Source organism: Scyliorhinus torazame, chromosome 16, assembly GCF_047496885.1.
Source record: "Scyliorhinus torazame isolate Kashiwa2021f chromosome 16, sScyTor2.1, whole genome shotgun sequence".
Taxonomy (NCBI): Eukaryota; Metazoa; Chordata; class Chondrichthyes; order Carcharhiniformes; family Scyliorhinidae; genus Scyliorhinus; species Scyliorhinus torazame.
The window spans coordinates 113,567,251-113,595,232 of record NC_092722.1 but is presented as its reverse complement, the minus strand read 5'-3'; the positions used below and the strand labels follow the sequence as shown (position 1 = coordinate 113,595,232).

At 46.9% G+C, this 27,982-nt stretch overlaps 1 protein-coding gene across 1 annotated transcript; it reads right to left on the bottom strand.

Annotated features, from left to right (window-relative positions):
- Positions 1-5,958: 5,958 nt before the first annotated feature.
- cisd1 (CDGSH iron sulfur domain 1) lies at positions 5,959-27,504 on the bottom strand. The gene is made up of 3 exons (XM_072478928.1): positions 27,274-27,504; positions 13,581-13,783; positions 5,959-6,405 (listed from the first exon to the last, which is right to left on the bottom strand). The coding sequence occupies exons 1-3, from the start codon at positions 27,494-27,496 to the stop codon at positions 6,316-6,318; spliced, it is 516 nt and encodes a 171-aa protein (XP_072335029.1). The 5' UTR covers positions 27,497-27,504; the 3' UTR covers positions 5,959-6,315.
- Between the last annotated feature and the right edge of the window lie 478 nt (positions 27,505-27,982).

Here is a 27,982-nt window from a genome sequence, read left to right as displayed (position 1 = left end):
TCACGGATCCATTTTGTAGTGGGAAAACAGTGCTTCCAGGGCAAGAGTGGAATATTCTGCGATTGTAATCTATGACCATGCTCCACATTATGTGGATGAGAGGTTGGAGACAGGCCACGCCCAACACCCCCTCCCCCCTCCGAGGATGGTCACAGCCCTCCTGGCTGATAAGACTTTCTGTGAAAAAATATCATAGGCCATAGACGAGTACGTTACGAACAACCAGAATGGGGAGGTCTCACCCTCCACATTCTGGGAGGTGCTGAAGGCTGTGATCAGGGGTGAAATTATAGTTTACAAAGCATGGAGAGATAAGGAAGAGAGGGTGGCTCAGCAACAGCTGGAGGTAGACCGACGATACTCCGAGGCCCTGACCGTCGAGCTCCTGGCAGGGAGGAAAAAGCTACAGATGGGCTTTGACCTGCTCTCCAAGAGGAAAGCAGAGCACCAACTCTGCCAGGCACAGGGAACCCTGTATGAACAAAGAGACAAGGCCAGCCACTTGCTGGCTTACTAGCTGAGAAAGCAGGCAACCACGAGGGAAATAGCCCAGATTACAGACAGCAACGGCAAATTAGTTGCGGAGCCGGAAAAGGTCAACAAGGCATTTGAGACTTTCTACCAAGGGCCGTACACCTCCGAGGATGAAGCAATTCCTTGATGGACTGAATGTGCCAGTCGTGGGGGAGGGTAGGAGGTGGGATCTAGAAGCACCGCCAGAACATGGGGAAAGTCATGGAGAGTATCAGCTCCATGCAGGCGGGGAAGGCAACGGGACCAGACGATTTCCAGGCGGATTTCTACAAAAGATTCGCAACAGCTCTGGCCCTGCACCTGCGGGAGATGTTCACAGACTCACTGGCAAGGGACACTCTGCCGCCTACGCGAGCACAAGCCTCAACAGAATGCGGTTCCTACGGACCATCTCGCTACTAAATGCAGACATGAAAATACTGGCCAAGATCCTAGCCAGAAGGTTGGAGGACTGCGTACCAGAGGTGGTAGCAGACCAGATGGGCTTTGTCAAGGGTAGACAGCTACCTGGCGCCTGCTGAACGTGATCATGACCACATTCAGGTAGAGAACACCCGAGGTGATGGTCTCCCTGGACGCAGAAAAGGCCTTTGACAGAGTCGAATAGAAATACCTCAGAAGTACTGGAGCAGTTCGGGCTTGGAACAGGATTCACGGCCTGGGTGAAACTCTTATACAATGGTCCCAGAGCAACTTTACGGACAAATACCACTGGCTCGAAGTACTTCCAGCTGCACAAGGCAGTGATGCCCTCTATCCCGGCTGCTGATAGCCCTGGCAATCGAACTACTAGCGATCGCGCTTAGGGTGGCAAAGATCTGGGAAGGGATCCGGAGAAGAGACAGAGAACACAAGAGTTTTGCTCTATGCAGATGACCTTCTCCTCTACATCTCGGACCCGCGAAGCATCATGCAAGGAATTATGGCACTCTTGAAAGAGTTTGGAGCCATCTCGGGCTACAAATTTGCCTGAGCAAAAGCAAGACCGTCACAGTGAACTCGCAAGGGGAAGGGGCAGAGTTGGAGGGGTTGTCTTTTAAACAAGGCTGACACAAATTCCGCTACCTGGGGATCCAAATAGCTCATGACTGGACAGGGATCCGCAAGTGGAACCTGACCAGCCTGTCAGAGGAAGTTACGAAGGACCTACAGAGATGGGCAGCACGGTAGCACAAGTGGCTAGCACTGTGGCATCACAGCGCCATGGTCCCAGGTTCAAATCCCCGCTGGGTCATTGTCTGTGCTGAGTCTCACATTCTCCCCGTGTCTGTGTGGGTTTCCTCCAGGTGCTCCGGTTTCCTCCCAGTCCAAAGACGTGCAGGTTAGGTGGATTGGCCATGCTAAATTGCCCTTAATGTCCAAAAAGGTAAGGAGGGGTTGCTGGGTTACGGGGATAGGGTGGAGGTGAGGGTTTAAGTGGGTCGGTGCAGACTCGATGCGCCTAATGGCCTTCTTCTGCACTGTATGTTCTATGGAACACACTGGCATTCTCCCTGGCAGGGAAGGGTGCAATCAAAATGAACGTACTGCCCAGGTTCCTCTTCCTGTTTAGACACATCCTGATCTACATCCCCAAGGTTGTTTCAATTCACTAGACAAACTGATTATGGGGTTTGTGTGGGGCGGGAAGAACGCAAGAATCCCAAAGAGAGTACTGCAGATAACGAGATCCATAGAGGACCTAGCCCTCTCAAACCTGTGATATTATCACTGGGCAGCAACCACGGAGAGGATAAAGGAGTGGATAAAAGAGTCAGAAGCTGAGTGGGTGCTAATGGAGGACTCCTGTGAAGGGACCTCCAGGCCCTAGCCACGACAGCACTCAAATATTCAATGAGCTCAGTGGTGGTAGCAACACTCCGGTCATGGAACCAACATGGGGGTTGCTACAGATGAAAAACCTCCCAGGTGGGAAACAAGGATGTACCAACGACCACCACGACAATCACTGCCAGAAGACCTATGGATGCGGACATCCTAGGGAAAGGGATCTGTGGTGACATGTATAGGCGGCTGCTAAGGGGGGCCAATACCCAATTGGATAAGGTGAGGGAGAAATGGGAGGGGGACTTGGGGGTTTGAAATAGGGCAGGGACTCTGGAGCGAAGCACTGCACTGGGTCAACTCCACCTCCACAAGATTAAGCCTCCAGCTTCCCGGATTGCCTTGATCCACTACAGTTCGCCTACCGCTGTAACAGTCCACAGCAGACACCATCTCCCTGGCCCTACACTCAACACTGGAACACCTAGATAACAAAGACACCTATGTCAGACTCTTACTTATTGACTACAGCTCAGCCTTCAACACTATTATTCCTACGAAACTCATCTTCAAACTCTGTGGCCTGGGCCTCGGCTCCTCCCTCTGCGACTGGATCCTGAACTTCCTAATCCACAGATCACAATCAGTAAGGATAGGCAACAACACCTCCTCCTCAATCATCCTCAACACCGGTGCCCCACAAGGCTGTGTCCTCAGCCCCCGACTATACTTCTTGTACACCGATGACTGTGTGGCTAAATTCCCCACCAATTCAATTTTCAAATTTGCTGATGACACCACCTTAGTGGGTTGGATTTCAAACAATGACGAGACAGAGTACAGGAATGAGATAGAGAATCTGATGAACTGGTGCGACGACAATAATCTCTCCCTCAATGTCAACAAAACGAAGGAGATTGTCATCGACTTCAGGACACGTAGAGAACATGCCCCTATCTACATCAATGGGAACGAAGTAGAAAGGGTCGAGAGCTTCAAGTTTTTAGGTGTCCAAATTACCAACAATCTGTCCTGGTCCCCCCTATGCCGACACTATAGTTAAGAAAGCCCACCAACGACTACTTTCTCAGAAGACTAAGGAAATTTGGCATGTCACCTACGACATTCACCAACTTCTACAGATGCACCATTGAAAGCATTCTTTCTGGTTGTATCAGCTTGGTATGGTTCTTGCTCTGCCCAGGACCGCAGGAAATTACAAAAGGTTGTGAATGTAGCCCAGTCCATCACGCAAACCAGTCTCTGATCCATTGATTCAGTCGATAATTCCCACTGTCTCTGAAAGGCAACCAGCATAATTAAGGACCCCGGACATACTCTCTTCCACCTTCTTCCGTCAGGAAAAAGATCAAGGTTTGAGGTCACATACCAACCGACTCAAGAACAGCTTCTTCCCTGCTGCCAGCAGACGTTTGAATGGACCTACCTCGTATTGCGTTGATCTTTTCTCTGCACCCTAGTTATGACTGTAACATTACATTCTGTAGTCTCTCCTTCCTTCCATATGTACGGTACGTGTTGTCTGTATAGCATGGAAGCAATACTTTTCACTGTATACTAATACATGTGACAATAATAAATCAAATCAACTCTAATCAAAGCCTAATGCAGCTAAATGTGGTACACAGAGCCCACTTAGCCAGAACCCGAATGAGTAAATTCTTCCCGGAGGTGGAGGACAAATGTGAACGGTGCCAAGGAGACCCGGCCAACCACGCCCCAGGTTCTGGTCTTGCCCCAGACGTACTAGGTTCAGGCCAGCCTTCTTTGAGGCAATGTCCAAAGTGGTGGGGATGAGAATGGAGCCATGCCGGAGAGTGGCAGTCTTCGGGGTATCAGAACAGCCAGATCTATTCGTGGGGAGGGCCGACGCACTCGCCTGTGCCTCCCTAATCAGCTGCCGAGGAATCTTGCTTAGCTGGCGGTCAGTAGCACCACCCAAAGCTACAGACTGGCTATCCAACCTGTTGGAATTTCTCCGAATGGAGAAAATTAAATTCGCCATCCGAGGGTCGGATGAAGGCTTCCACAAACCTTGGGAGTCATTCGCTCGGTTGTTCCAAGACCTGTTTGTAGCCAACAACTAAGAAGCCAAAGAACAGGAGGGGTAGCCACAACATACGGCTACCGTATGTAGGGGGGGGGGGGGGGAAATAGGGCAGAGATGGGGGGGGACAGAAAGACATGACCAACCATGCTTGTCAAAAGCATGAGAAACGGGGGGAGGGGGGAAAATCATGAACAAATACAAGAATACACTAGTTAAACATTTTACAATCTATCAAACGTAGAAGCTTCTAAATATCATGGGTAGCATGGTGGTGCAGTGGTTAGCACTGCTGCCTCATGCCGTCGAGGTCCCAGGTTCGATCCTGGCCCTGGGTCACCATCCATGTGGAATTCGCACATTCTCCCCATGTCTGCATAGGTCTACCCCAACAACCCAAAAGATGTGCAGGGTAGGTGGATTGGCCACACTAAATTGCCCCTTAATTGGAATAAAATAATTGGATACTCTAAAATTTATTTTTTTAAAAGCTTCAAAATGTCCTGCTATATGTTAACCTAATTCCAAGTTTGCATGTACACACAAGAACTACATTTTGTGCAAAACATAGACAAATGCCAATCAAACTAATGCCTATGTTAATGCAATGAAGCAAGGTGCAATTGCAAGTAGCAAGGGTGTCACAGCAGCACAGTGGTTAGCACTGTTGCTTCACAGCACCAGGGACCCAGTTTCGATTCCTGGTTTGGGTCATTATGTGGATACGGCATTTTTTGCCAATTAAGGGGCAATTTAACATGGCCAATCCACCTACCCTGCCCATCTTTGGGTTGTGAGGGCGAAACCCACACAAACACAGGGAGAATGTGCAAACTCCACACGGACAGTGATGAGACGGCACTTTCTCCCCGTGCCTGCGTGGGTTTCACTCCCACAACCCAAAAATATGCAGGGTAGGTGGATGGGCCATTCTAAATTGCCCCATAATTAGAAAAAATGAATTGGGTACTCTAAATTTGAAAAAAATGTAAGCCTATTTGTGACACTAATAAAAACTATTAGTAATTGGAGCGTTGATCGAGAATGCACAGGGGAAATATTGTCCAAGGAATTAAGATTCTGAAATATCAATTCTAAAGCTGCCAATCTCTTGAACCAGAATACGGGGCTCAAGTTTGAAGAGTGGTAATGGATGGTTTGATTTAAATGATTTTTTGTGGTGAATATATGGAATGGGTTGATCCGAGAAGTTAGTGTGGCAAAGTTTAATTCAGAAATAGACAGTTCTTTCAGGCAGTAGGCACTTTTGAGTTATTGGAATTTGGAGTTGATCAGATAGGCAGCAGTCTTTTCCATTCCCCTACATAGAACTCAGGCACAGGAGTAGGACATTGAGCCCTTCTGCTTTCCAATGCTCCTCTCCATCCATATTGGAACTAAGCAGAAGGCTTTAGGCTCTTGCACAACAGGTTTTACATCCAGCCCAAGGCAAATACTATTTAACTGCATGCACTCAGAAGTACTTCAATAGTTGGAAAGGGCGTTGACACATCAGTTTGTTGTGAAAGGTGCCATATAATTCAAAATCTTTTTTCCCCCCTCGAGGCATTAGATAAATTATAACACGCAGATTTCAAACAACTCCCAATCCTTTATTCATCTGACTTTGTAAAATGATCAAAATAATAGTGTATTTGCCATCTACAATTTAGAAAAAATTATCTTATTGCATTGTACAATGCCAATATTTTACGTTGCACACACAAGAATGAAAATACTTGCAACCACAGACATTTTTTAAGAACATCTCAAATGGTATCTAAGCCAAGATTAGTGTTTCCAGTCTTACAGAATGGACCTTGATGAAAATTAAGGTCTGCATCACACATCTTACATCTACTTCATTTCACACCTACCACAGTGTGCAGTAATTATTTGTACATTAACACAAAACACATTCTATAATTTTATATTAAAATTTCCTTGCATCAGGCCTCTCTTTTTTTGATTATCAGTGGCCCTACGTTGTCTCCAGTTTCTTCATTGTGTTTGGTGTGAGAACCATCACACATTGGGAACTGAAATAAAAAAAGATAGAAAACGTTAGTTCCTTGCTTCATATGCATAAGGTTCTGACTTTTGGGTTAAACGTACACAGGCAATAAGATTCTTTTTTGGCTAAATGACAGAGAAAATGGATGAGGTGACGGCAGTCAACGTTCAAACGTCATTCGATAAAAGTGCCACAAAATAGAAGGGTGAGCAAAGTTGAAGCCCACGGGATTTAATGGGGCTGTGGCAGCAAGGATAAGGAACTAGTTAATGAACAGAAGGCAGGAGAAGTATGTAATGAACAGTTTATGAGGAGATGGTGGTGCAATAGTAACGTCACTAGACTCGTAATCCAGAGGCCCGGCTAATGCTCTGAGGTCACTCGTTCAAATGGCAACTGGTGGAATTTTAATTCAATTAATAAAACCAGGAATTGCAAGCTAGTCTCAGCAATGGTGACCATAAACTGTCATCAACTGTCACAAAACCCATCTGGCTCGTTAATGCCCTTTAGGGAAGGAAATCTGCCATCTTTACCCGGTCTGGCCTACATGTAACTCCAGATCCACAGCAATGTGGTTAACTCGTACCTGCCCTCTGAAATGGCCTAACAAGCACTCAGCTCAAGGGCAATTAGGGATGGACAACAAATGCTGGCCTTGCCAGTGACACCCACATCCTATCAGAGATTTTAAAGTAAAAAGATCTATTGCTTTCAGACAGGAGGGAGTTTACACTGGCATCTTTCAGGGGTGAGTATTAGGACCACTGCTCTTCGATCGCATTTGGGTATAGACAATGAAACGTTGAAGTATGCGGACAGAAAACTTGGGAATGTGGTAAACAGTGGAGAGGATTCTCATTTGGTGGGTGGAAGGGGCTGGAGAGAGTGAGTGATTTATTTCTGGAGGGATGGTTTGCCAACCTGGAGCAGCTGAAAGAGAAAGTCGGGCTCATGACCTCAGACGCGTTTAGGTACCTCCAAGAAGAATGAGGAGAAGCAATATAATATAAATGGTAGAATTTTAAAGGGAGTCCAGCAATAGAGAAACCATCAGTGCCAGCGCAACCGATTAACTTGCATTTTAAAAGCACTTTAATTTCCCTACGGGTCTGTACAGAACCATCATCACCAGTTAATGTCACTGTACCAATGGAGAAGTTATTGAAAACGGCGACTAAAAACTTGAATAAAGCGGTAGATTTTAAGGGAGGAAATTTTAAAGGAGGATAGATGTTTAGAGGAAATTCCAGAGCTTAGGACCTAGCTGGCTGATGCATACGGGACCTATGGGGGGCATAATTATGGGCTGAATCAAAGGCCAGAGTTGCGGCAATGCTGAATTTCCAGACTATTGACAAGTGGAGAAGATTAGAGATAGGAAGGTCAGAGGCCATTAAAGGATTTAATAAAGGGAACTTAACATTTCATTGCTGGGGCCTGACAGCCAACTTATGTCAACTTGTATGGATAATGGATGGGCAAGACTTGAAGTGGGCTGGAGTATTGTTCGCTGACGTTATGCACTTGGAAGGCTGGCCAGAGCAGTAGAGTCGTCATATTTGGATGTGACAAACTTATTCATGAGGATTTCAGACCGAGGTGGGACAGAGATAGGTGATACCAGAGGTGGAAGCAGGACATCTTTGTCATGTAAGGGGTATGGAATTGAAAGTTCAGCTTGGGGGTCAAATCGTACTTCACAGTGGAAACAGTCTGGCTCAATGAGAGGCAGTGCCCATTGAGTTAAAAATATTCGTGAGGGTGTGGAATTTGTGACAGCGAAGCAAATCTTCCCAATATCGACATAAAGGAAATTGTGGCTCACTAGAATGTCAAGCAGCAGACAAGAATACAGAGGAAATGGATGGGTTAAGAAAGATGACGGAGTACGAGTGTAGGATGCCATCAACATACATGTAGAACCAGATACCACAAATTTGATGATAAATGTAATATATAATAATAAATATATTTATTATTTTCAGACTGAGGAGAGGAGATACGGCTTCACCCAGAGACTGGTGAATCTGTGGAATTCACTACCACAAGAAGTAGCTGAGGCAAAAATATTGTGTAATTTCAAGAATAAATTAGAATTAGCTCTCAGGGCTAAAGGGATCAAGAAATATGTGGAAGGCGGTATCAGGGTATTAAACTTGATGATCAGTCATGATCATAATGAATGGCGGAGCAGGCTCGAAGGGCCGAATGGCCTCCTCCTTCTATTTATGATTCTGTGTATGATGTCACCAAGAGGCAGCATGCAAATGAGGAAGACAATATGATAGATCCCTGGAGTACACTGACTCAACAGTGCAGGGCAAAGACTGTGCTGCATCGGGTTGAATACGTAAAAAGGTCTCCAAGCAGGCAGCATGATGGCGCAGCGAGTAGCACTGCTGCCTCACGGCGCCGAGGTCTCAGGTTCGATCCCGGCTCTGGGAGTTTGCACATTCTCCCCGTGTTTGCGTGGGTTTCGTCCCAACCCAAAGATGTGCAGGGTAGGTGGATTGGCCACACTAAATTGCTCCTTAAATTGGAAAAAATGAATTGGGTACTCTAAATTTATTTTTAAAAATGTCTCCAAGCAAAGGCCACCTCATGGAGCTGGACAACAGAAGCAATGGTGTGGTTGAACATGCCAAATGCTACAGAGAGACTGAAGAGAACAAAGAGAGACAATGCTCCGTGGTCAGTCGCACAGGGTGCAACTTGTGACTTTGAATACGGCTGTTCCAGTGGATTTTTAACTGCCAAGAGCATGCTTAACCCGCATTTGTAATTTCTCCAGGCTCTGATTTAAGCATTTGCATTGAATGTATTATGTAGCCTATACAACAGTGTCAGAGGGAAGGGCTACTATGTTATACCTACTATGATTTTAGCAAGCAGAGTAAACATCCTGTTAAATCTGCCCTCAATAACGCACTTCTATGAGCTAAATGTGTTCAATGCCGAAATAAGCAGCCTAGGTGAACAAAATATTATTTTAATGGGCAACTTCAATCAGCTGAATAGGAATTATAAACATCGAAGCGCTTCACAGTGTAAGCTGATAATTGGAATGCATAACAGCTTCATGGCCTGTGCTTAGGGAAGCCATGTGAGGAAATAGAAATCTGGTCCTGCTAATAATAAGTGACCTGGACAACCTCCAGAAAATGGAAGTCATAGCACCCAAGAGAGAGAACAAACATTGAATGATCCGGTCCCAAATGACCTGGGATTCAGAAATACCAAAAGCCAGGAACCAGATCACTTCAAAAAATGCGAAACAAAAATAGTTTTGTGGTGGCTATTCTGCAACACTTCAACTGCAAAGTCTTTAACGGAATAATGCTCTATATGCATGTAAAGTAAATAATTGAGCAAGCATGATCCTAACTAAATTGAACGATGAGAACTATTAGCAGTAGTATAAGACTTGGGAAAGACAAAGACATAGCTGCGGTTAAAAAATATAACAGCAAGAAACTTCCAAGAGAATGGTACAATTTTGTAACAGGAGCATAGTCAGAGAAAAGGTGAGAATAATAAAATGCACAAAGGGTTACAAAAGAGGCAGAAGATAGTAAGCATGCCGAATAATTACTTCCTCCAAGTACACATAAGGAGGGACACAAGTAATATTCCCTCTCAAACAGTTTTAGCATCAGCAAAATTAATAACTCAAAAGGAATAAAATAAAAATTCTCCAAAGCGACACCATTTTCATCAGAAAAAGAGCGAAGGAGAGAGACAGGGAATGAGCCTAGAGACTGACAATGATGGGAAAGTTCCGGATACCAGGATTGAGTGGTACCACCCTAAGACGTAGGCTTCAAAATCCCAATATCTATTTTTTCCCCCTCTACCTTCAACACCACAGATCCGCCTCGGTGATTTTTCTTGATGATCAGAATGGGATGCTGTACCCAAGACATGATCCAATTAAAGCACTAAAGAGGTTCAGCATTGTTAGCTTTGTTGGTTACTACTCAGTATTTGTTGTACATTTTAACAAGCCTACTGTGACCTCTTGGATCTTTTGCAATTTCTTGGCACCATTCATGGTGCTTGTGTGACATCCATTTTGTTCCTTGCAGTGAAGAGTGTTTTCCTGGTGTTTATAAAACAGTGTTTACTTGACAACAACAGCTTGAGTTCAGGAGCTCAACGAAGTGACCAAATTTGCAAACAGAGTTAACTAGTGTGGATAATTTATTCTGAGCAGCCAGCTCAGGATCTGCAGCAAAATAGATTAATAGTCAGAACAATGTCTGTATGCAATTTGTTCCTTCCAGCAAGGTGCATCTATTTCAACAGCAAAGATTAATGTTAGATTAATCCAATTGGTTTTGCTGATGGATGTTAAATACCCAGTAGTTTAAGGTAATAAGGTGAACAGGTGCTGTGCCTGGCAGGGGAAGAGTCAATGATTAGGCAGGATCGCTCCTCAGTCTTTTGGCTAAGATCAAGCCCCAGATGAGGTGCAATGCCTTTTCTTGTCAGTTGGGATCTTGTATCTCGCTTGGGGAGATCATACATTAGATTCAATTTAAATTAGATTCAATTTGAATTTGAATTGGTTTTTGGAACAAGCAATGAGATGGATTACTTAATTATACTCAGATGTGCATAGGAAGAAGAGTCAGCCAGCACTGGGTGGCTAGTGTTAAGAGTGGAATGAGCAATCAACAGTCTCCACCAAAATGTCCTAGTCTCAGTCTTCTTCACAACTGGGCTTGGGAATTCCACCGACAAATAATTTTCTATCTACGTTGATTATTACCTATATTCTATTCTCAAAATAATTACACTGGTACCAGACATAGGACGGCAACTCCAACTCATCTGGAACAATCATTCACTGCATAGAATCCCTACAATGCAGGAGGCCATTCTGCCCATTGAGTCTGCAATGACCCTTTGAAAGTGCACCCTACCTAGGCCTACTCCCACATCCTATCCCCGTAACCATAAGACCATAAGACATATGAGCGGAAGTAAGGCCCATCGGGTCCACTCCACCATTCAATCATGGCTGATTTCAACTCCATTTACCAGCTCTCTCTCCATAGCCCTTAATTCCTCGAGAAATCAAGAATTTATCAACTTCTGTCTTAAAGACACTCAACGTCCCGGCCTCCACCGCCCTCTGTGGCAATGAATTCCACAGACCCACCACTCTCTGGCTGAAGAAATTTCTCCTCATCTCTGTTCTAAAGTGACTCCCTTTTATTCTAAGGCTGTGCCCCCGGGTCCTAGTCTCCCCTGCTAATGGAAACAACTTCCCTACGTCCACCCTATCTAAGCCATTCATTATCTTGTAAGTTTCTATTAGATCTCCCCTCAACCTCCTAAACTCCAATGAATATAATCCCAGGATCCTCAGACGTTCATCGTATGTTAGGCCTACCATTCCTGGGGTCATCCGTGTGAATCTCTGCTGGACCCGCTCCAGTGCCAGTATGTCCTTCCTGAGGTAACCCTACCTAACCCACACATCTTTGGACACCAAGGGACAATTTTGCATGACCAATCCACCTAACTTGCATATCTTTGGACTGTGGGAGGAAACCCATGCAAACTCCACACGCACCAGCACCCAAGACTGGAATTGAACCCGGGTCCCAGCTGTGAGGCAGCTGTACTAACCACTGTGTCACCTATTGGAATAGTCTTTGACCATGAACAGAGGGAAACGATCACATGTAAAAATAAGAACGATGTACCTTTGGGGCCCGGCATCCTTAAGGTACTTCCTTTGTGGTCTTATTCCTTCCTTCAATCCCAGTTATCCGTCTGGCTTATTCCCTTTGATTTGTCCTCCAGTCATTAGCGAAGCAGAATGGGCATCCTGCAGTTTTTGTTTTATTTGTTCATGGGACATAGGCGTTGAAGACTGTGCCAGCATTTATTGCCCATCCCAATTGCCCTTGAGGGAGCAGTTAAGAGTCAACCACATTGCTGTGGGTCTGGAGTCACATGTAGGCCCGACCATTTAAAGACGGCAGATTTCCTTCCCTAAAGGACGTGAGTGAACCAGATGGGTTTTTACAACAATCGACAATGATTTTGTGGTCATCATCAGACTTTTTTTAAAATTGGGTCCCCACAGCATTACTTGGGTCTAGGTTTACTAGTCCAGTGACAATGGCACTATGCCACTGCCACCTCCTTCGAAGGAGGAACAGACTGGAGACCTGCTGGTTCTCCAAAAAACAAAATAAGATACTGGTTGGTCCCAGATTTACTGACGCTTGGTCTATTGGCGAGGAAGAGTGTTCAACATTTTCTTCGGTAGTGGCATTGTGCTGTTCAGAGTGGCAATGAGAAAACAGCTAAGATATCAGTGGGGTGGTACGGTGGCAGAGTTTAGCACTGCTGCCTCACAGCTCCAGGGACCGGGGTTAAATTCCAGCCTTGGGTAACTGTGTAGAGTTGGCACTTCCTCCCCGTGTGTGCATGGGTTTCCTCCGGGTTCCCTGGTTTCCTCCCACAGTCCAAAGATGTGCAGGTTAGGTGGATTGGCCATGATAAATTGCCCCTTAGTGTCCAAAAGATTAGGTCGGGTTACTGGGTTTATGGGGATAGGGTGGATGCTTGGACTTAAGTAGGGTGCTCTTTCCAAGGGCCGGTGCAGACTCGACGGGCCGAACGGCCTTCTTCCACACTGTAAATTCTATGATCACAACACATTCCAGTGCTATGGGACACCTTCGGCAAAATTAACACCATTCCTCACTCACACTGTTCTTAAAATCAAACCCATCCCGAAAAAAAAAGAGTTTTCTGTTTGTTCATCAGCTTTTAAAAGTTATGACTATTTCTTTTGGAATTACCTTTTGTGAAGTTACCCATTTTCCATTTTTTGACGCAAAAGACTGACTCATAAAGTAGAGACAAAATGTCAGAAAACAAAACATACAGACTGAAGTAAGAACAAGAGGATGCACAGGTTCCGACAAAGCCTATTCTGGGCCATTTGACTAGTCCCAGTATCTTGGAAATATATCCCATGATACCCGTCATGCCCATCCACATTTTCCCATATAACTATGCAGTTCACTCTTCGACTCCCTCTCGTGCAGTCCATTTCACCCATTCACCATGAGCAGAAAGTGAACTCATCCAAACTCCGCTCTTCTGAGTTCGAGTCTGTAACCCTGCATATTTCTAGGTGCCCAAGGCCTGTAATGAAATTGACATTCTTACCCGTTTAGATCGCCAGCATCTACAATACACAGCTTTATCTCCCAGGTCTTCCACATCGAATGCATGCACTACTTTAGGGGTATCCTTCTGGATGTCTAGATTAACCAATGACTTGCGGCATTTGTCTTTGGAGTATAAAGTTCTGTAGGCGAGGTAACCAACAGCAGCTGCTCCAATGGTCAGTGAAATCGCTGCAGCCCATTCTGTTTCAGCAAAGAACAAAGGGTCACAAATATATTTGGATGAAATAAAATAGATGAATAATGCCAAATAGCACATCACAGGGAGCTTGCCCATTTATCTTTACATACAATGGTAGCAGGAAGTGAAAAAATACACAACTAGTGTCAACGAACGGAGTAATCAAGAAATAAAAATCAAATGCTGGAAAAACTCAGCTGGTCTGACAGCATCTGTGGAGAAAGAAACAAAGTTAATGTTTCACAATCGATATGACTTTTCTTTGGAACTGATCTGCCCTGCCTCTCTTCAGTTCCAAAGAAAATTCATATTGAGCGCAAAACATTAACTCTGTTTCCCTCGCCACAGATGCTGTCAGACCCTTCGGGGTTTTTCTAGCACTTTGTTTCTATTTCAAATCTCCTGCGTCTGCAGTACTTCACTTTTATGAGTGAGTAACCAAGAATATCACTGCGCTCTGCAGGATATAAAATCCATGTGGTGATGTAGAGTAAACAAATTCTTTTGCTACAGAAAGGCTATATAAAAGTGTGCATTGTAACCATATGAACATGAGCACAGATGTACCAGAAAATTACCTGTCTTAATAGCAATCAATCAGTAATCTCATAAGTAATGATTCTCTCGCAAAGCCGTGCTTATCATACAAGTGAGGCATCACGGGTTATAATTAAAACTTTGCTGTTTATCTAACCTAATGCAGGCAAGTAAAAAATAACCCTTGGAATCACCTGTGAATGATCTGGAAGCAACTTTTGTTCATTAAATAAACACTGAAGACATTGCCCAATCTGATTATTTTTGTTAAGCCAGGTTCTGTAAATTTTATTGATCAAGATTTTTTTTTAAACATAGAAGTAAACAAAACAAAGACATGACTACACGATGCTCGATTGAGGACCTGGGAAGCTTTTCTTAAAAAATATATATATTTTTACTCAGGACGCATCAGCCAGCCTCAGCGATCCCAACTCTGTCCACAGAAAACCTGAAAGGTTGTGAAATTATTGAATGCTGCTATCCAATGCAGAATAATTACTGACCTTCACCTTCTTCTACCCACACAAAGCAGAGTGTACACAGAACCTACACAAAGGCTGATGATGACCGCAAAACTGTTACCGATTCCGGTTGTTACTCTGAGATGAAGAGGAACTACTTCTTGCAGAGGGGCGGTGAATTTGTGGAACTCGCTGCCCCATAGTGCGGTGGAATCTGAGTCATTAAATAGTTTCAAGGAGGAGTTAAGATAGTTTTTTGATTGGGGCGGCACAGTGGCGAGCACTGCTGCATCACAGCGCTGAGGACCCAAGTTTGATCCCGGCCCCCTGTCCATGTGGAGTTTGCACATTCTCCCCGTTTGCATGGGTCTCATACCCACAATCCAAAAGAGGTGCAGGGTAGATGAACTGCCCATGCTAAATTGCCCCTTAATTAACAAAGATTTATTTTGATTTTTAAAATGTGTTAAAGGGATATGGGGAACAGGTAAGGAAGTGGATTTGAGACCAGGAAAAGATCAGCCATGATCTGCTTGAATGACGGAGCAGACTTGAAGGGCTGAATTGCCTACTTCTGCTCTGAATTCCTATGTTCCACAGTATTACTCCACTGAACTTGACAGCAACTTAGTGACTTTGTACACAAGCAGGAAAATGGAACAATCCAGTAGTTGCTGTCCTCCTTTCCTCCTCTAATGGCTGCACAGTTGAGGTCCCACAGAGCAATATCTAAGCATTCAGTAAATTCATGAAAACCCCCACTTTTACACTGTGATCTCGTGCTGTAAGGACCTCTGTAAAAGGTTACTTAAGCCTTGTGTGATGATATGTAATTGGATTTTTAAGTGGCTTCATAACTACTTGGAAATTCAATCTATGATTTATTTTGAAATCTGAAAATTTAAATAAAAGTGAAGTATTTAAGTGTCAATGCTTTTAACTTTCTGGTTTACTGTCTGTGAGAATACTTCAATGTGATTGACTGCTTACCCCGATTGCTGACATCAACTTGCTCGATGTCAGATTTAAAATGTTGACAGGAAAGTGAGATGCAGAGATTTCCAGAGCTTAGCGAGCAGCTTTCTTTGAGGAATAAAATTGCTTCATGCAGCCCACAAAATCCAGCATGTGTTTATTCTAAGGTTTCTAATCTATTCGTTATCAACAAAAGGAGCAACCAACATCACACAATTCATAGTATTTTAACCAATAAGGGCAACATGGTGGCGCAGTGGTTAGCATGGCTGCCTACGTGCTGAGGACCCAGGTTCGATCCCGGCCCTGGGTCACTGTACATGTGGAGTTTGCACATTCTCCCCCTGTCTACGTGAGTTTCGGCCCCACAATCCAAAGATGTGCTGGTAGGTGGATTGGCCACGCTAAATTGGCAAAAGATAATAATTGGGTCCTCTAAATTTATATTAAAAATGTATTTTTGCAATAAATTAACAAAAGACTCAATGTCAGATCAGGTGGGGCTTCTCCAAAGGACACAAATTGGGATTTTAAAATAACAATCCGGATTTTTAAAAATTCTTTCATGGGATGAGAGTGTCGCTGGCTGGGCCAGCATTTTTTGTCCATCCCCAATTGTCCTTGAGTGGGGGCAGTTAAGATTGCTGTGGATCTGGTGTCACATGTAGGCCAGATGAGGGAAGGCTGGCAGATTTCCTTCCCTAAATGACATTAGTAAACCAGATGGGTTTTTACAACATTCGACCGATGGTTTCATGGTCATCAGCAGATTTTTAATACCAGATTTTTAAAATACATATTCAAATTTCACCATCTGTCGTAGTGGGATTTGAACCCACGGCCCCAGAGCATTACCCTGGGTCTCTGGATTATTAGTCCAGTGAAAATACCACTACATCACCTCCTCCCCATTGTCATTTTTCTGGTGTTCTGCCCACAAACTAATAGTTTCAAACTAAGCATGGAGGAATTTAAACTTAAAAATATCTGGACCACCAGTCCAGTATCATAAACACCTAGCTCTAGTTTGACTTAGCTTGTTCCCATGTAAACATAGGAACTGGAGTAGACGTGTTGGCCCCTCGAGCCTGTCCACCTTTCTATTGGACCATTTCAGCTTCATTTATCTGCCTTTAATCCAAATCCTTTGACACCGTTACCCCAACAAATAGCTGTAAGCTTCAAACTTGAACATTTCAACTGACCCCACATTTCCATATTCCTGGTTGGCCATGTGATGGAAGGAAACTTGAAACCTCCACAATCACGATTCATAGCTCCAGACTGCAAAATGCATGTGTACAGTGCATGTTTCTACAGCAGCGCAAATTTCCCAAGTGAATTGTAATACACACCACTCTATCCTGTCTTTTCATCATTTTATTATAAGGATCACCCATCAACCTTCTACACTCAAGGAAAACTCAGGCTGACACAACATGTCCTCAGAACTGAACCCTTTTATCGTCCTGATGAATCTGTGTTGTAACCCCTCCCAGGCCTTCTTCATGGGTGGTGACCAAAATTGAATGTGGTACTCCGCATGGATGTCTTTATTTTAATCCTTTCATGGGTTGTGGGTGTCACTGGCTAGGTCAGCATTTATTTCCGATCCCCAATTGCCCTTGAGAAGGTGATGGTGAGCTGTTCCTTGTACCGCTGCATGCACACCCAGTGCTGTCCAATAAAGGTTTTGCATAACTGAAGCATAACATCCTCTCATTCGCATTCCAACCCCTTAAGATAAAGTCCAAAGTCCCATCAACTTTTTTGGTAGCTTCTTCTAAAAACCGGACAGGACAGCAAGAACTCCCCTCCTTTTCCAAAAGTGCCATGGATCTTTTAAATCAATGTTCACCCAAGAGACCAGATAGTCCACAACTTAACACCCCGTTCATAGAACATTGAACAATACAGCGCAGTACAGGCCCTTCGGCCCACGATGTTGCACCGACATGGGAAGTCAAAAAACAAAAGCCATCTAACCTACGCTATGCCATTATCATCCATATGCTTATCCAATAAACTTTTAAATGCCCTCAATGTTGGCGAGTTCACTACTGCTGCAGGTAGGGCATTCCACGGCCTCACCACTCTTTGCGTAAAGAACCTACCTCTGACCTCTGTCCTATATCTATTAACCCTCAGTTTAAGGCTATGTCCCCTCGTGCTAGCCATTTCCATCCGCGAGAGAAGGCTCTCACTGTCCACCCTATCTAACCCTCTGATCATTTTGTATGCCTCCATTAAGTCTCCTCTTAACCTTCTTCTCTCTAACGAAAACAACCTCACGTCCATCAGCCTTTCCTCATAAGATTTTCCCTCCATACCAGGCAACATCCTGGTAAATCTCCTCTGCACCCGTTCCAAAGCTTCCACGTCCTTCCTATAATGAGGTGATCAGAACTGTACGCAATACTCCAAATGCGGCCGGACCAGAGTTTTGTACAGCTGCAACATGACCTCATGACTCCGGTACTCAATCCCTCTACCAATAAAGGCCAACACACCATAGGCCTTCTTCACAACCCTATCAACCTGGGTGGCAACTTTCAGGGATCTATGTACATGGACACCTAGATCCCTCTGCTCATCCACACTTCCAAGAATTTTACCATTAGCCAAATATTCCGCATTCCTGTTATTCCTTCCAAAGTGAATCACCTCACACTTCTCTACATTAAACTCCATTTGCCACCTCTCAGCCCAGCTCTGCAGCTTATCTATGTCCCTCTGTAACCTGCTACATCCTTCCGCACTGTCGACAACACCACCGACTTTAGTGTCGTCTGCAAATTTACTCACCCACCCTTCTGCGTCCTCCTCTAGGTCATTTATAAAAATGACAAACAGCAACAGCCCCAGAACAGATCCTTGTGGTACGCCACTTGTAACTGAACTCCATTCTGAACATTTCCCATCAACCACCACCCTCTGTCTTCTTTCAGCTAGCCAATTTCTGATCCACATCTCTAACTCACCCTCAATCCCCAGCCTCCGTATTTTCTGCAATAGCCTACCGTGGGGAACCTTATCAAACGCTTTACTGAAATCCATATACACCACATCAACTGCTCTACCCTCGTCTACCTGTTCAGTCACCTTCTCAAAGAACTCGATAAGGTTTGTGAGGCATGACCTACCCTTCACAAAGCCATGCTGACTATCCCTAATCATATTATTCCTATCTAGATGATTATAAATCTTGTATAAAACACAACTCTCCCTGCTCTTTTTCCAGTAATATCATTGACTCCTTAGCATCCACCCAAGAGGGCATACCAGGAGGTCAGTAAAACATTTCAGGCTAACAGCAGTACCTCATACAGTGCAGCACTTCCTCAGTACAGTGCGCTCCAGCTGGGGTGGTGCGCTCAAACCTCCGCAGGGGGATTTCAAAAGACCAATAGTACACTACTTCCATGAACACAAATTCCGAAAGCTTCCGGCCGCACATTTCGGCAGCTCCCGCTAGAACGGACTTTTGGGCTCTCCGGAGGAGCCCCAACGGAACTTTTTTGATGTAATCCCGTGTGGGAAGGTGAAGGAAGGTCCCCCTTCCGTCGTGTATGGAGGGGACTAGCAGTGGAGGGACAAAAAAAGAGGCTTCGGAGCAGCGGCAGAAACGAGGGGGAGAAAACAAGATGGCGGAGATCGAGCAGCATGGGGGCCGGACCAACAGGAGTTTCTCAGGCACTGCGTGGAGGAGCTTAAAAAGGAGGTGCTGGCGCCAATGCTGTTGGCGATCGAGGGGCTGAAGGCGACCCAGAAGGCCCAGGCGATAGAGCTCCGAGAGGTGAAGAAATAAACTAATGAGAACGAGGATGAGATCTTGGGCCTGGCGGTGAAGATGGAGGCGCTGCACAAGCGGTGGGCCGAGAGATTCAAAGTTCTGGAGAACAGGTCGCGGAGGGAGAATCTCCGGATTCTGGGTCTCCCCGAAGGAGTGGAGGGGGTTGATGCTAGGGCGTATGTGAGCACGATGCTCCATTCGCTGATGGGTGCGGAGGCCTCTCCGAACCCCCTGGAGCTAGAAGGGGCTCACCGGGTCCTGGCGAGGAGACCCAAGGCTGGTGAGCCGCCAAGGGCGATAGTGGCGAGGTTCCATCGATTCGCAGACAGAGAGAGTGTCCTGAGATGGGCCAAGAAGGAGCGGAGCAGTAAATGGGAGAATGCGGTGATCAGAGTCTACCAGGATTGGAGCGCGGAGGTGGCAAAGAGGAGAGCTGGCTTCAATCGGGCCAAGGCGGTGCTGCATAAAAAAAGGGTGAGATTCGGAATGCTGCAGCCAGCGTGACTGTGGGTCATGTACCAGGACCGACACCACTATTTCGAAACGCCAGAAGAGGCTTGGACCTTTATCCATAACGGAAAAATTGGACTCGAACTGAGGGGCTGTGGTAGTGAGGGAGATGTTGACTGTATACAGGGTTGTAAATATGGGTAAAAACACGGGTAAAGAATGTTTTACGGGTGGGACGATGGATGGGGATGGGGGAAGAGTTTTTGAAGGGGGGACAGTGAGGAATGTGGGCGTCGGTGCTGGAGACTTGGGGATGGGGGAATTAGGATAAGGCCGCAACATGAGCTGCGCCACAGGGGGCGGGGCTGGCTTAGGAAAGCGCAGGCTTTTTCCCGCACTAGGGAGGGGGGAGATGGAGGAGCACAAGGAGGAGGGGGGATTTCCACACCGGGGGGGGTGGGGGGGGGGGGGTGGTCAACGGGAAGGCGGGGGAAGCCGGGGTCAGGAGGAGTCAGCTGACTTACGGAAGTATTATGGGGGGAGCAAAAGAGTTAGATTTGGATCTAGCGTGGAGGGGTGTGGGGAGGGGGGGGGGGGGAGAAGAGAAGGGGGGACAATAGGGTTGCTGCTGCAATGGCCGAGGGGGAACTGAAGAGGTGGTCGGGGCGGGGGTTCCCCGTCTGGGGGACTGGAGGGTGCGGGAGACGCGGGCACGGGACTGACCTAAAATAGGAGATGGCTAGTCGGCCGGGGGGGGGGGGGGGGGGGGGGGGGTGGAAGCCCCTAGCCCCCCAATCTGGCTGATCACATGGAATGTGAGGCGCCTGAATGGGCCGGTTAAGAGGGCCAGAGTGTTCGCGCACTTAAAGGCAGACGTGGTCATGCTTCAGGAGACACATCTGAAGGTGGCAGATCAGTTCAGGTTAAGAAAGGGATGGGTAGGACAGGTGTTCCATTCGGGGCTGGATGCGAAGAATAGAGGGGTGGCAATACTGGTGGGGAAGCGGGTGTCGTTTGAGGCCAAGAACATAGTGGTGGACAACGGAGGCCGGTACGTGATGGTGAGTGGTACGTTGCAGGGGACGGGGGTGGTATTGGTAAATGTATACGCCCCGAATTGGGACGACGCTGGATTCATGAAACATATGTTGGGGCGTATTCCGGACTTGGAGGTAGGAAAAGTTTGATAATGGGTGGGGACTTCAACACGGTGTTGGACCCAGCACTGGATCGCTCCAGATCCAGGACCGGAAAGAGGCCGGCTGCAGCCAAGGTGCTCAAGGGGTTTATGGACCAGATGGGGGGAGTAGATCCGTGGAGATTTGCCAGGCCTTTGGCGAGAGAATTCTCTTTTTTCTCTCATGTACACAAGGCCTACTCCCGGATAGGTTTTTTTGTTCTGGGCAGGGCATTGATCTCAAAAGTGGAGGGGGACGGAGTATTCGGCCATAGCCATTTAGGACCACGCCCCGCACTGGGTGGAATTAGAGCTGGGGGAGGAGAGGGACCAACGCCCGCTGTGGCGGTTGGATGTGGGACTGTTGGCAGATGAGGAAGTGTGCGGGAGGGTGCGTGGGTGCATCGAAAGGTATCTGGAGGCCAACGACAACGGGGAGGTGCAGGTGGTAGTATGAGAGGCGCTGAAGGCGGTGGTTAGGGGTGAGTTAATCTCCATCAGGGCTCATAGGGAGAAGAGAGAGGGCAGGGAAAGGGAGAGGTTAGTGGGGGAGATTTTAAGAGTAGACAGGAGATATGCAGAGGCCCCTGATGAGGGACTACTCAGGGAGAGGCGAAGTCTCCAGATGGAGTTCGACCTGTTGACCACAGGAAAGGCAGAGGCACAGTGGAGGAAGGCACAGGGGGCGATGTATGCACAAGGGGAGAAGACGAGCCTGATGCTGGCACATCAGCTCCGTAAGAGGATGGCAGAGAGGGAAATAGGTGGAGTCAAGGATGGAAGGGGAACTACGGTGCGGAGTGCGGTGAACGTGAATGAGGCATTCAACGAGGAGCTGTATAGGTCCCAGCCCCCAGGGGGAAAAGAGGGGATGCAACGATTCTTGGACTAACTGAGGTTCCCGAGGGTGGAGGAGCAGGAGGTGGCTGGTTTGGGGGTGCCAATTGGGGTGGAGGAGCTGGTTAAAGGACTGGGGAGCATGCAGGCAGGGAAGGCCCCGGGACCGGATGGGTTCCCAGTGGAGTTCTATAGAAAGTATGTAGACCTGTTAGCCCCGTTGCTGGCAAGGACTTTCAATGAGGCAAGGGAGGGGGGACGCTGCCCCCGACAATGTCGGAGGCGACGATCTCTTTGATCCTGAAGCAAGATAAGGACCCACTGCAATGCGGGTCGTATAGGCCGATCTCGCTCCTCAACGTAGATGCTAAATTGCTGGCAAAAGTGTTAGCTACGAGGATTGAGGACTGTGTCCCGGGGGTGATTCACGAGGACCAGACGGGATTTGTAAAGGGCAGGCAGCTAAATACCAATGTGCGGAGGCTACTGAATGTGATTATGATGCCATCGATGGAGGGAGAGGCGGAGATAGTGGCAGCTATGGACGCGGAGAATGCCTTTGACCGAGTAGAGTGGGAGTATCTCTGGGAAGTGTTGAGGAGGTTCGGGTTCGGGGGAGGTTTATTAGTTGGGTTAAGCTCCTGTATAGAGCCCCGGTGGCGAGTGTGGTCACAAACCGGCGGAGGTCGGAGTATTTCCGGCTGTATCAAGGGACGAGGCAGGGGTGCCCCTGTCCCCCCTGGTGTTTGCATTAGCAATTGAACCTTTGGCCATGGTGTTAAGGGAGTCGGGGAAATGGAGGGGGGGTGGTCCAAGGGGGAGAGGAGCAGCGGGTGTCGCTGTACGCAGATGACCTGTTGCTGTATGTGGCGGATCCAGTGGAGGGGATGGTTGAGGTCATGCAGGTCCTAAGGGAGTTTGGGGAGTTCTCGGGCTATAAGCTCAATGTGGGAAAGAGTGAGCTCTTTGTGGTGCATCCGGGGGATCAGGGAAGAGGGATAGATGACCTACCATTGAGGAGGGTGGAAAGGAGCTTTCGATACTTGGGGATCCAGGTAGCTAGGAGCTGGGGGGCACTGCACAAGCTTAATTTGACGTGGCTGGTGGAACAGATGGAGGAGGACTTTAAAAGGTGGGACATGTTGCCACTCTCGCTAGCGGGCAGGGTACAGTCGATTAAAATGGTGGTCCTCCCGAAGTTTCTTTTTGTATTCCAATGCCTCCCAATTGTGATTACCAAGGCCTTTTTTAAGAGGGTAAGCAGGAGCATTATGGGATTTGTGTGGACGAGCAAGACCCCGAGGGTAAGGAGGGGGTTCCTGGAGCGTAGTAGAGATAGAGGAGGGCTGGCGTTGCCGAATCTGGGTGGCTACTACTGGGCAGCCAACGTGGCGATGATCCGTAAGTGGGTGATGGAGGGAGAGGGGGCGGCATGGAAGAGGTTGGAGATGGCGTCCTGCAAAGGAACAAGCCTGGGGGCGCTGGTGACGGCACCGCTCCCGCTCTTGCCGACAAGGTACACCACGAGTCCGGTGGTGGCGGCAACGCTAAAGATCTGGGGGCAGTGGAGACGACATAGGGGCACGATGGGAGCCTCGGTGTGGTCCCCGATCAGAGATACCCAGCGGTTTGTCCCAGGAAGGATGGACAGGGGGTTTCAGAGCTGGTATCGGGCAGGGATTAGAAGAATGGGGGACCTGTTCATCGATGGGACGTTTGCGAGCTTAGGGGCGCCGGAGGAGCAATTTGGACTACCCCCGGGAAATGCCTTCAGGTACATGCAAGTGAGGGCGTTTGTGAGGCGGCAGGTGAGGGAATTCCCGCTGCTCCCGGCACAGGGGATTCAAGACAGGGTGATTTTGGGCGTATGGGTCGGAGAGGGCAAGGTGTCGGCGATATACCAGGAGATGAAAGAGGGGGAGATTTGGTAGAGGAGCTGAAGGGTAAATAGGAAGAGGAGCTGGGGGAGGAGATTGAGGAGTGTCTATGGGCTGATGCCCTAAGTAGGGTTAATTCCTCTTCCTCGTATCTTAGCCTGATACAATTTAAGGTTGTTCACAGAGCGCATATGACGGGGGCGAGGCTGAGTAGGTTCTTTGGGGTGGAGGACAGATGCGCGAGGTGCTCAGGAAGCCTGGCGAACCATGTCCATATGTTTTGGTCATGCCCGGCACTGGGTGGGTTCTGGAGGGGAGTTGCGAGAACAGTATCTAAGGTGGTGAAAGTCCAGGTCAAGCCAAGCTGGGGGCTAGCACTATTTGGAGTAGCGGACGAGCCGGAAGTGCAGGAGGCGAAAGAGGCCGGCATTCTGGCCTTTGCGTCCCTGGTAGCCCGGCGAAGGATCTTGTTAGTGTGGAAAGATGCGAAGCACCCCCCGTGAGGAAGCCTGGATAAATGATATGGCAGAGTTTCTCAGGTTGAAAAGGATAAAGTTTGCCCTGAGAGGGTCTGTGCAGGGGTTCTCCAGGCGGTGGCAACCGTTCCTAGACTATCTCGCGGAGCGCTAGATGGAGTTCGGTCGACAGCAGCAGCAACCGGGGGGGGGGGGACGACACATCTCTTTCTTGGGGTGGGGGGGGGGGGGGGGTGGAGAAGAGGGAGGGATAGGGAAGGGGGGGGGGGGTTCTTCGTGGGGGGGGGGGGGGCATTTGAGCAAGAAAAACAAACGATCCGGAAAACTGATATGTACGGGAGGAATCCAATGTGCGAAGTTCTGTTTGAAAATTCTGGTAAAAATTCTTAATAAACATATGTACAAAAACAAACACAAATTCCAGCCTGCGTTTGTGAATTCTCAATCTTCTGAATTAGGGACAAGAGTGCTACAGGTAAACCAGCAAAACCTCAGTATTAATTCAGTTAACAATTAACAAGTACATTTATTAACTGTAGATTCCTAGAGACTGATTGATAGAAAATTGATAAATTATACTAACCAAAAAACATTACTTTATGTAAATATGTAATGAATTCATAAGAGCTGATATGAAGTAGGCATCTTACTTTGACTTAACAGCAAGTGCACAGGTCAATTTACACGGCATACTTAAACTTCCAACAACTTTTAAACTAAAGTGACAAACTCCTAGGAATAACCTTGTTATTAAAAGGTGCCAGCGGAAAGATTGCACCAAGGTCATTGATTCTCGTTCATGCCTGTCATTCTGAAACCACTGGAGCTTTGGAAGCAAAGGCAAACAAAATGACAGTGAGGTACAAAACCTAAGCAAAGCCCAAGAAGACATACTGAGCAACCTGCTATGGCCTCAGCAAAAGAACATTTGACACACTATGCTACTCTTGTTGAATTTCTCTTATGTAGTTGGACATACAACTGTTTGTAAATGCAGTAGTACTCCATAGGCAATGCAAGTTACTTGCACTAATGTGGAGCAACCAAGCCTTTTGTACTACCAGGTTTACCGACATACTGAACACCTTAAATAAGAAAGCACTTCCATGACCCACATGGGATATGGATGAAGGGGAGCCCATGGGATGCAGGACAATTTGGCAAACTAGATCCCAAACTGGCAATGGCAGGAGGCAGAGGGTGATGGCTGAAGGTTGTTTTTGTGAATGGAAGCCTGTGTCCAGTGGTATTCTGCCGGGATCATGCTGTGTCCCTTGTTGTTTGTAATATACATCAATGATCTGAATTTAGGAGGCATGCTAAGTAAGTTCGCAGATGGCACAAAAATTGGTGGCGTGGTAAATAGTAAGGAGCGAGGTCTTAAGATTACAGAACAATATAGATGGGATGGTTAGATGGGCAGAAGAGTGGCAAATGGAATTTAAGCATGAAAAGTCAGGTAATGAATTTTGGGAAATCAACAAAGCAAGGGAATATGGAATGAATGGTCAGACCCTGGGAAGTACAGAGGATCAAAGGGACCTCGGTGTGCAGGCTCACAGATCTCTGACGACAACAGGATAGGTGGTTAAGAAGGCCTAAGGGATTTTCCCTTCATTAATCAAGGCATTGAATATAAGATAAGGGAGGTTATGCTGGAGCTGTATAAAACGCTGGTTAGGCCCCAGCAGGAGTTTGGTGTACAGTTCTGGTCACCACACTATAGAAAGGAAATGATTGCACTGGAGAGGGGATGCAGAGGAGATTTACCAGGATATTGCCGAAGCTGGATCGTCTCTATCAAGAGAGACTGGATAGGCCGGAGTTGTTTTCCCTGAAACAGAGAAGGCTATATATAAAATTGAGGAACACAGATAGGGTGGATAGGAAGATACTGTTCCCCTTCGTGGTGGGGTCAATAACCAGGGGACATAGATTTAAGGTAATGGGCAGGAGGTTTAGAGGAGATGTGAGGGGAAACTTTTTCACTCAGAGGGTGGTTAGAATCTGGAACTCACTGAACGAAAGGGTAGTAGAGGCAGGAACCAAGTGCTTGAAAATGTGATTAGAATAAATAGTTAGGTGCTTGGATGGTCATCATTGGCATGCATGCTCTTTCCTTGCTGTAAAACTCTACCACAACACATTGTTACAAGTCATTAATACAGATATCTCAATATTTACCAAGTTTACTATACAAGACCATGAACTGCAGAGTGCAGTAATTCACAAGTGAATCAACAGGCTTCTGCAACCTGTGCTTACCCACACGATTAATACATGTTTAGACAAAGCATCAACCACACAAATAGTCTGGGTTGCCAATACAGTGAGATGTAAATAAATTAACAGAAAATAAGGAAAAGAAAGCTCGTTAAACAATTGCATCACACCACAACCAAATCCTTTATTCTTACAGCACATTGATGATTGTCAGGACTGCACTGCGGTAGTTAATGCACACTGTTTGACTCCTTAAGACCAACCGCATTCAATAATAAAGTCGATTTTAACAGCTTCTCTTGGTTAAAAGAAAATCTGTGGAAATGAAGAGGAGATTGGAACAGATACAACCTTTGACTTGAGTTAGGCGTCATGTGGCAATGTCAGCAGCAGACTACCATGAGCAAATCATTCACTCTGCACTGGGAGCTGCTTCCAGACATTTGCTGCAGTCCCTTTGCTCTTTAGACAGTGTGGATTGTGCATATTAGCCAGGGAAGGCTCGCAGGTTTCGGAAAGTGACTCTGACCTTCAACCCTTATGGAGGATGACTGGCGGATTGCACACTGTCGCAGCAAAACTCCGCCAGCCCACTACTTCCCACCTTGCCGAGAGAGAGAGAAGGCCCTGCAAACACCTCATCACCTGCAAACAATAAGCAGGAGTGCAGTGTCCCCCGTTACCTTTCATAGTAGAGCTGCTCCCCATCACTCTGACTGATTGCGGATTCCCCGCTTTGCTCATCTCCCCGGCTTCAGTCACAATGTAACAAACTGCACCAGCCGACCGGCCAGCCCAACGTAATACAACCACAGCCTTCCAGAGGGCACTGCGCAGTCTCCCGGCCGACCCAAGCGTCACGCGGACCCAGGCGGCCTGCACTGCGCAGGCTCTTGGCCGTCCCATGACGTCGCATGGACCTGGCGGCTCGCACTGCGCAGGCTCCCGACCGACCCACGACGTCACGTGTAAGGTGACCTTCCCCAGTTGAGGTTCTGAATCAGATGGGACAAGACTGATCATGGGTGCCACTGAGCTGCTTTCCCAATCTCAGCTGCCACAAAATATTGTAAAAATTAAAACTCAAACAATAGAATCCCTAGGGGCAGCACGGTAGCTTCACAGTGCCAGGGTCCTGTTGTGTTAGGTACACTGGTCTAACACTGGCTGCAACTGGATGCAGCTTAAATCAGAAAGATACTCCAGACCTTGAAGTTAGTTCAATCAGGTTTATTGAACTAATAGCACAGTTATCTGTGAGTTCGAGTTTCTGCTAACTTAAGTGTGGTTACTCTGACAGAACCAGACTAACTCTTAGCCACGTGGTGGAGGTGTGAGATTGTAACAACACCCTTGACTGACTCTAGATGTTCATCAGTGGAAAGAGGTGGA

What these genes read in the sequence shown, in the direction of transcription:
- cisd1 (XM_072478928.1), bottom strand. Translation starts at nt 27,496, where the DNA reads ATGGGACGGCCAAGAGCCTGCGCAGTGCAGGCCGCCTGGGTCCGCGTG. An exon ending in GAGCAGCTCTACTATGAAAG is followed by an intron (nt 13,784 to 27,273) that starts GTAACGGGGGAC and finishes TTGCTGAAACAG; the next exon opens with AATGGGCTGCAGCGATTTCA. An exon ending in GATGCTGGCGATCTAAACGG is followed by an intron (nt 6,406 to 13,580) that starts GTAAGAATGTCA and finishes TTTTTATTTCAG; the next exon opens with TTCCCAATGTGTGATGGTTC.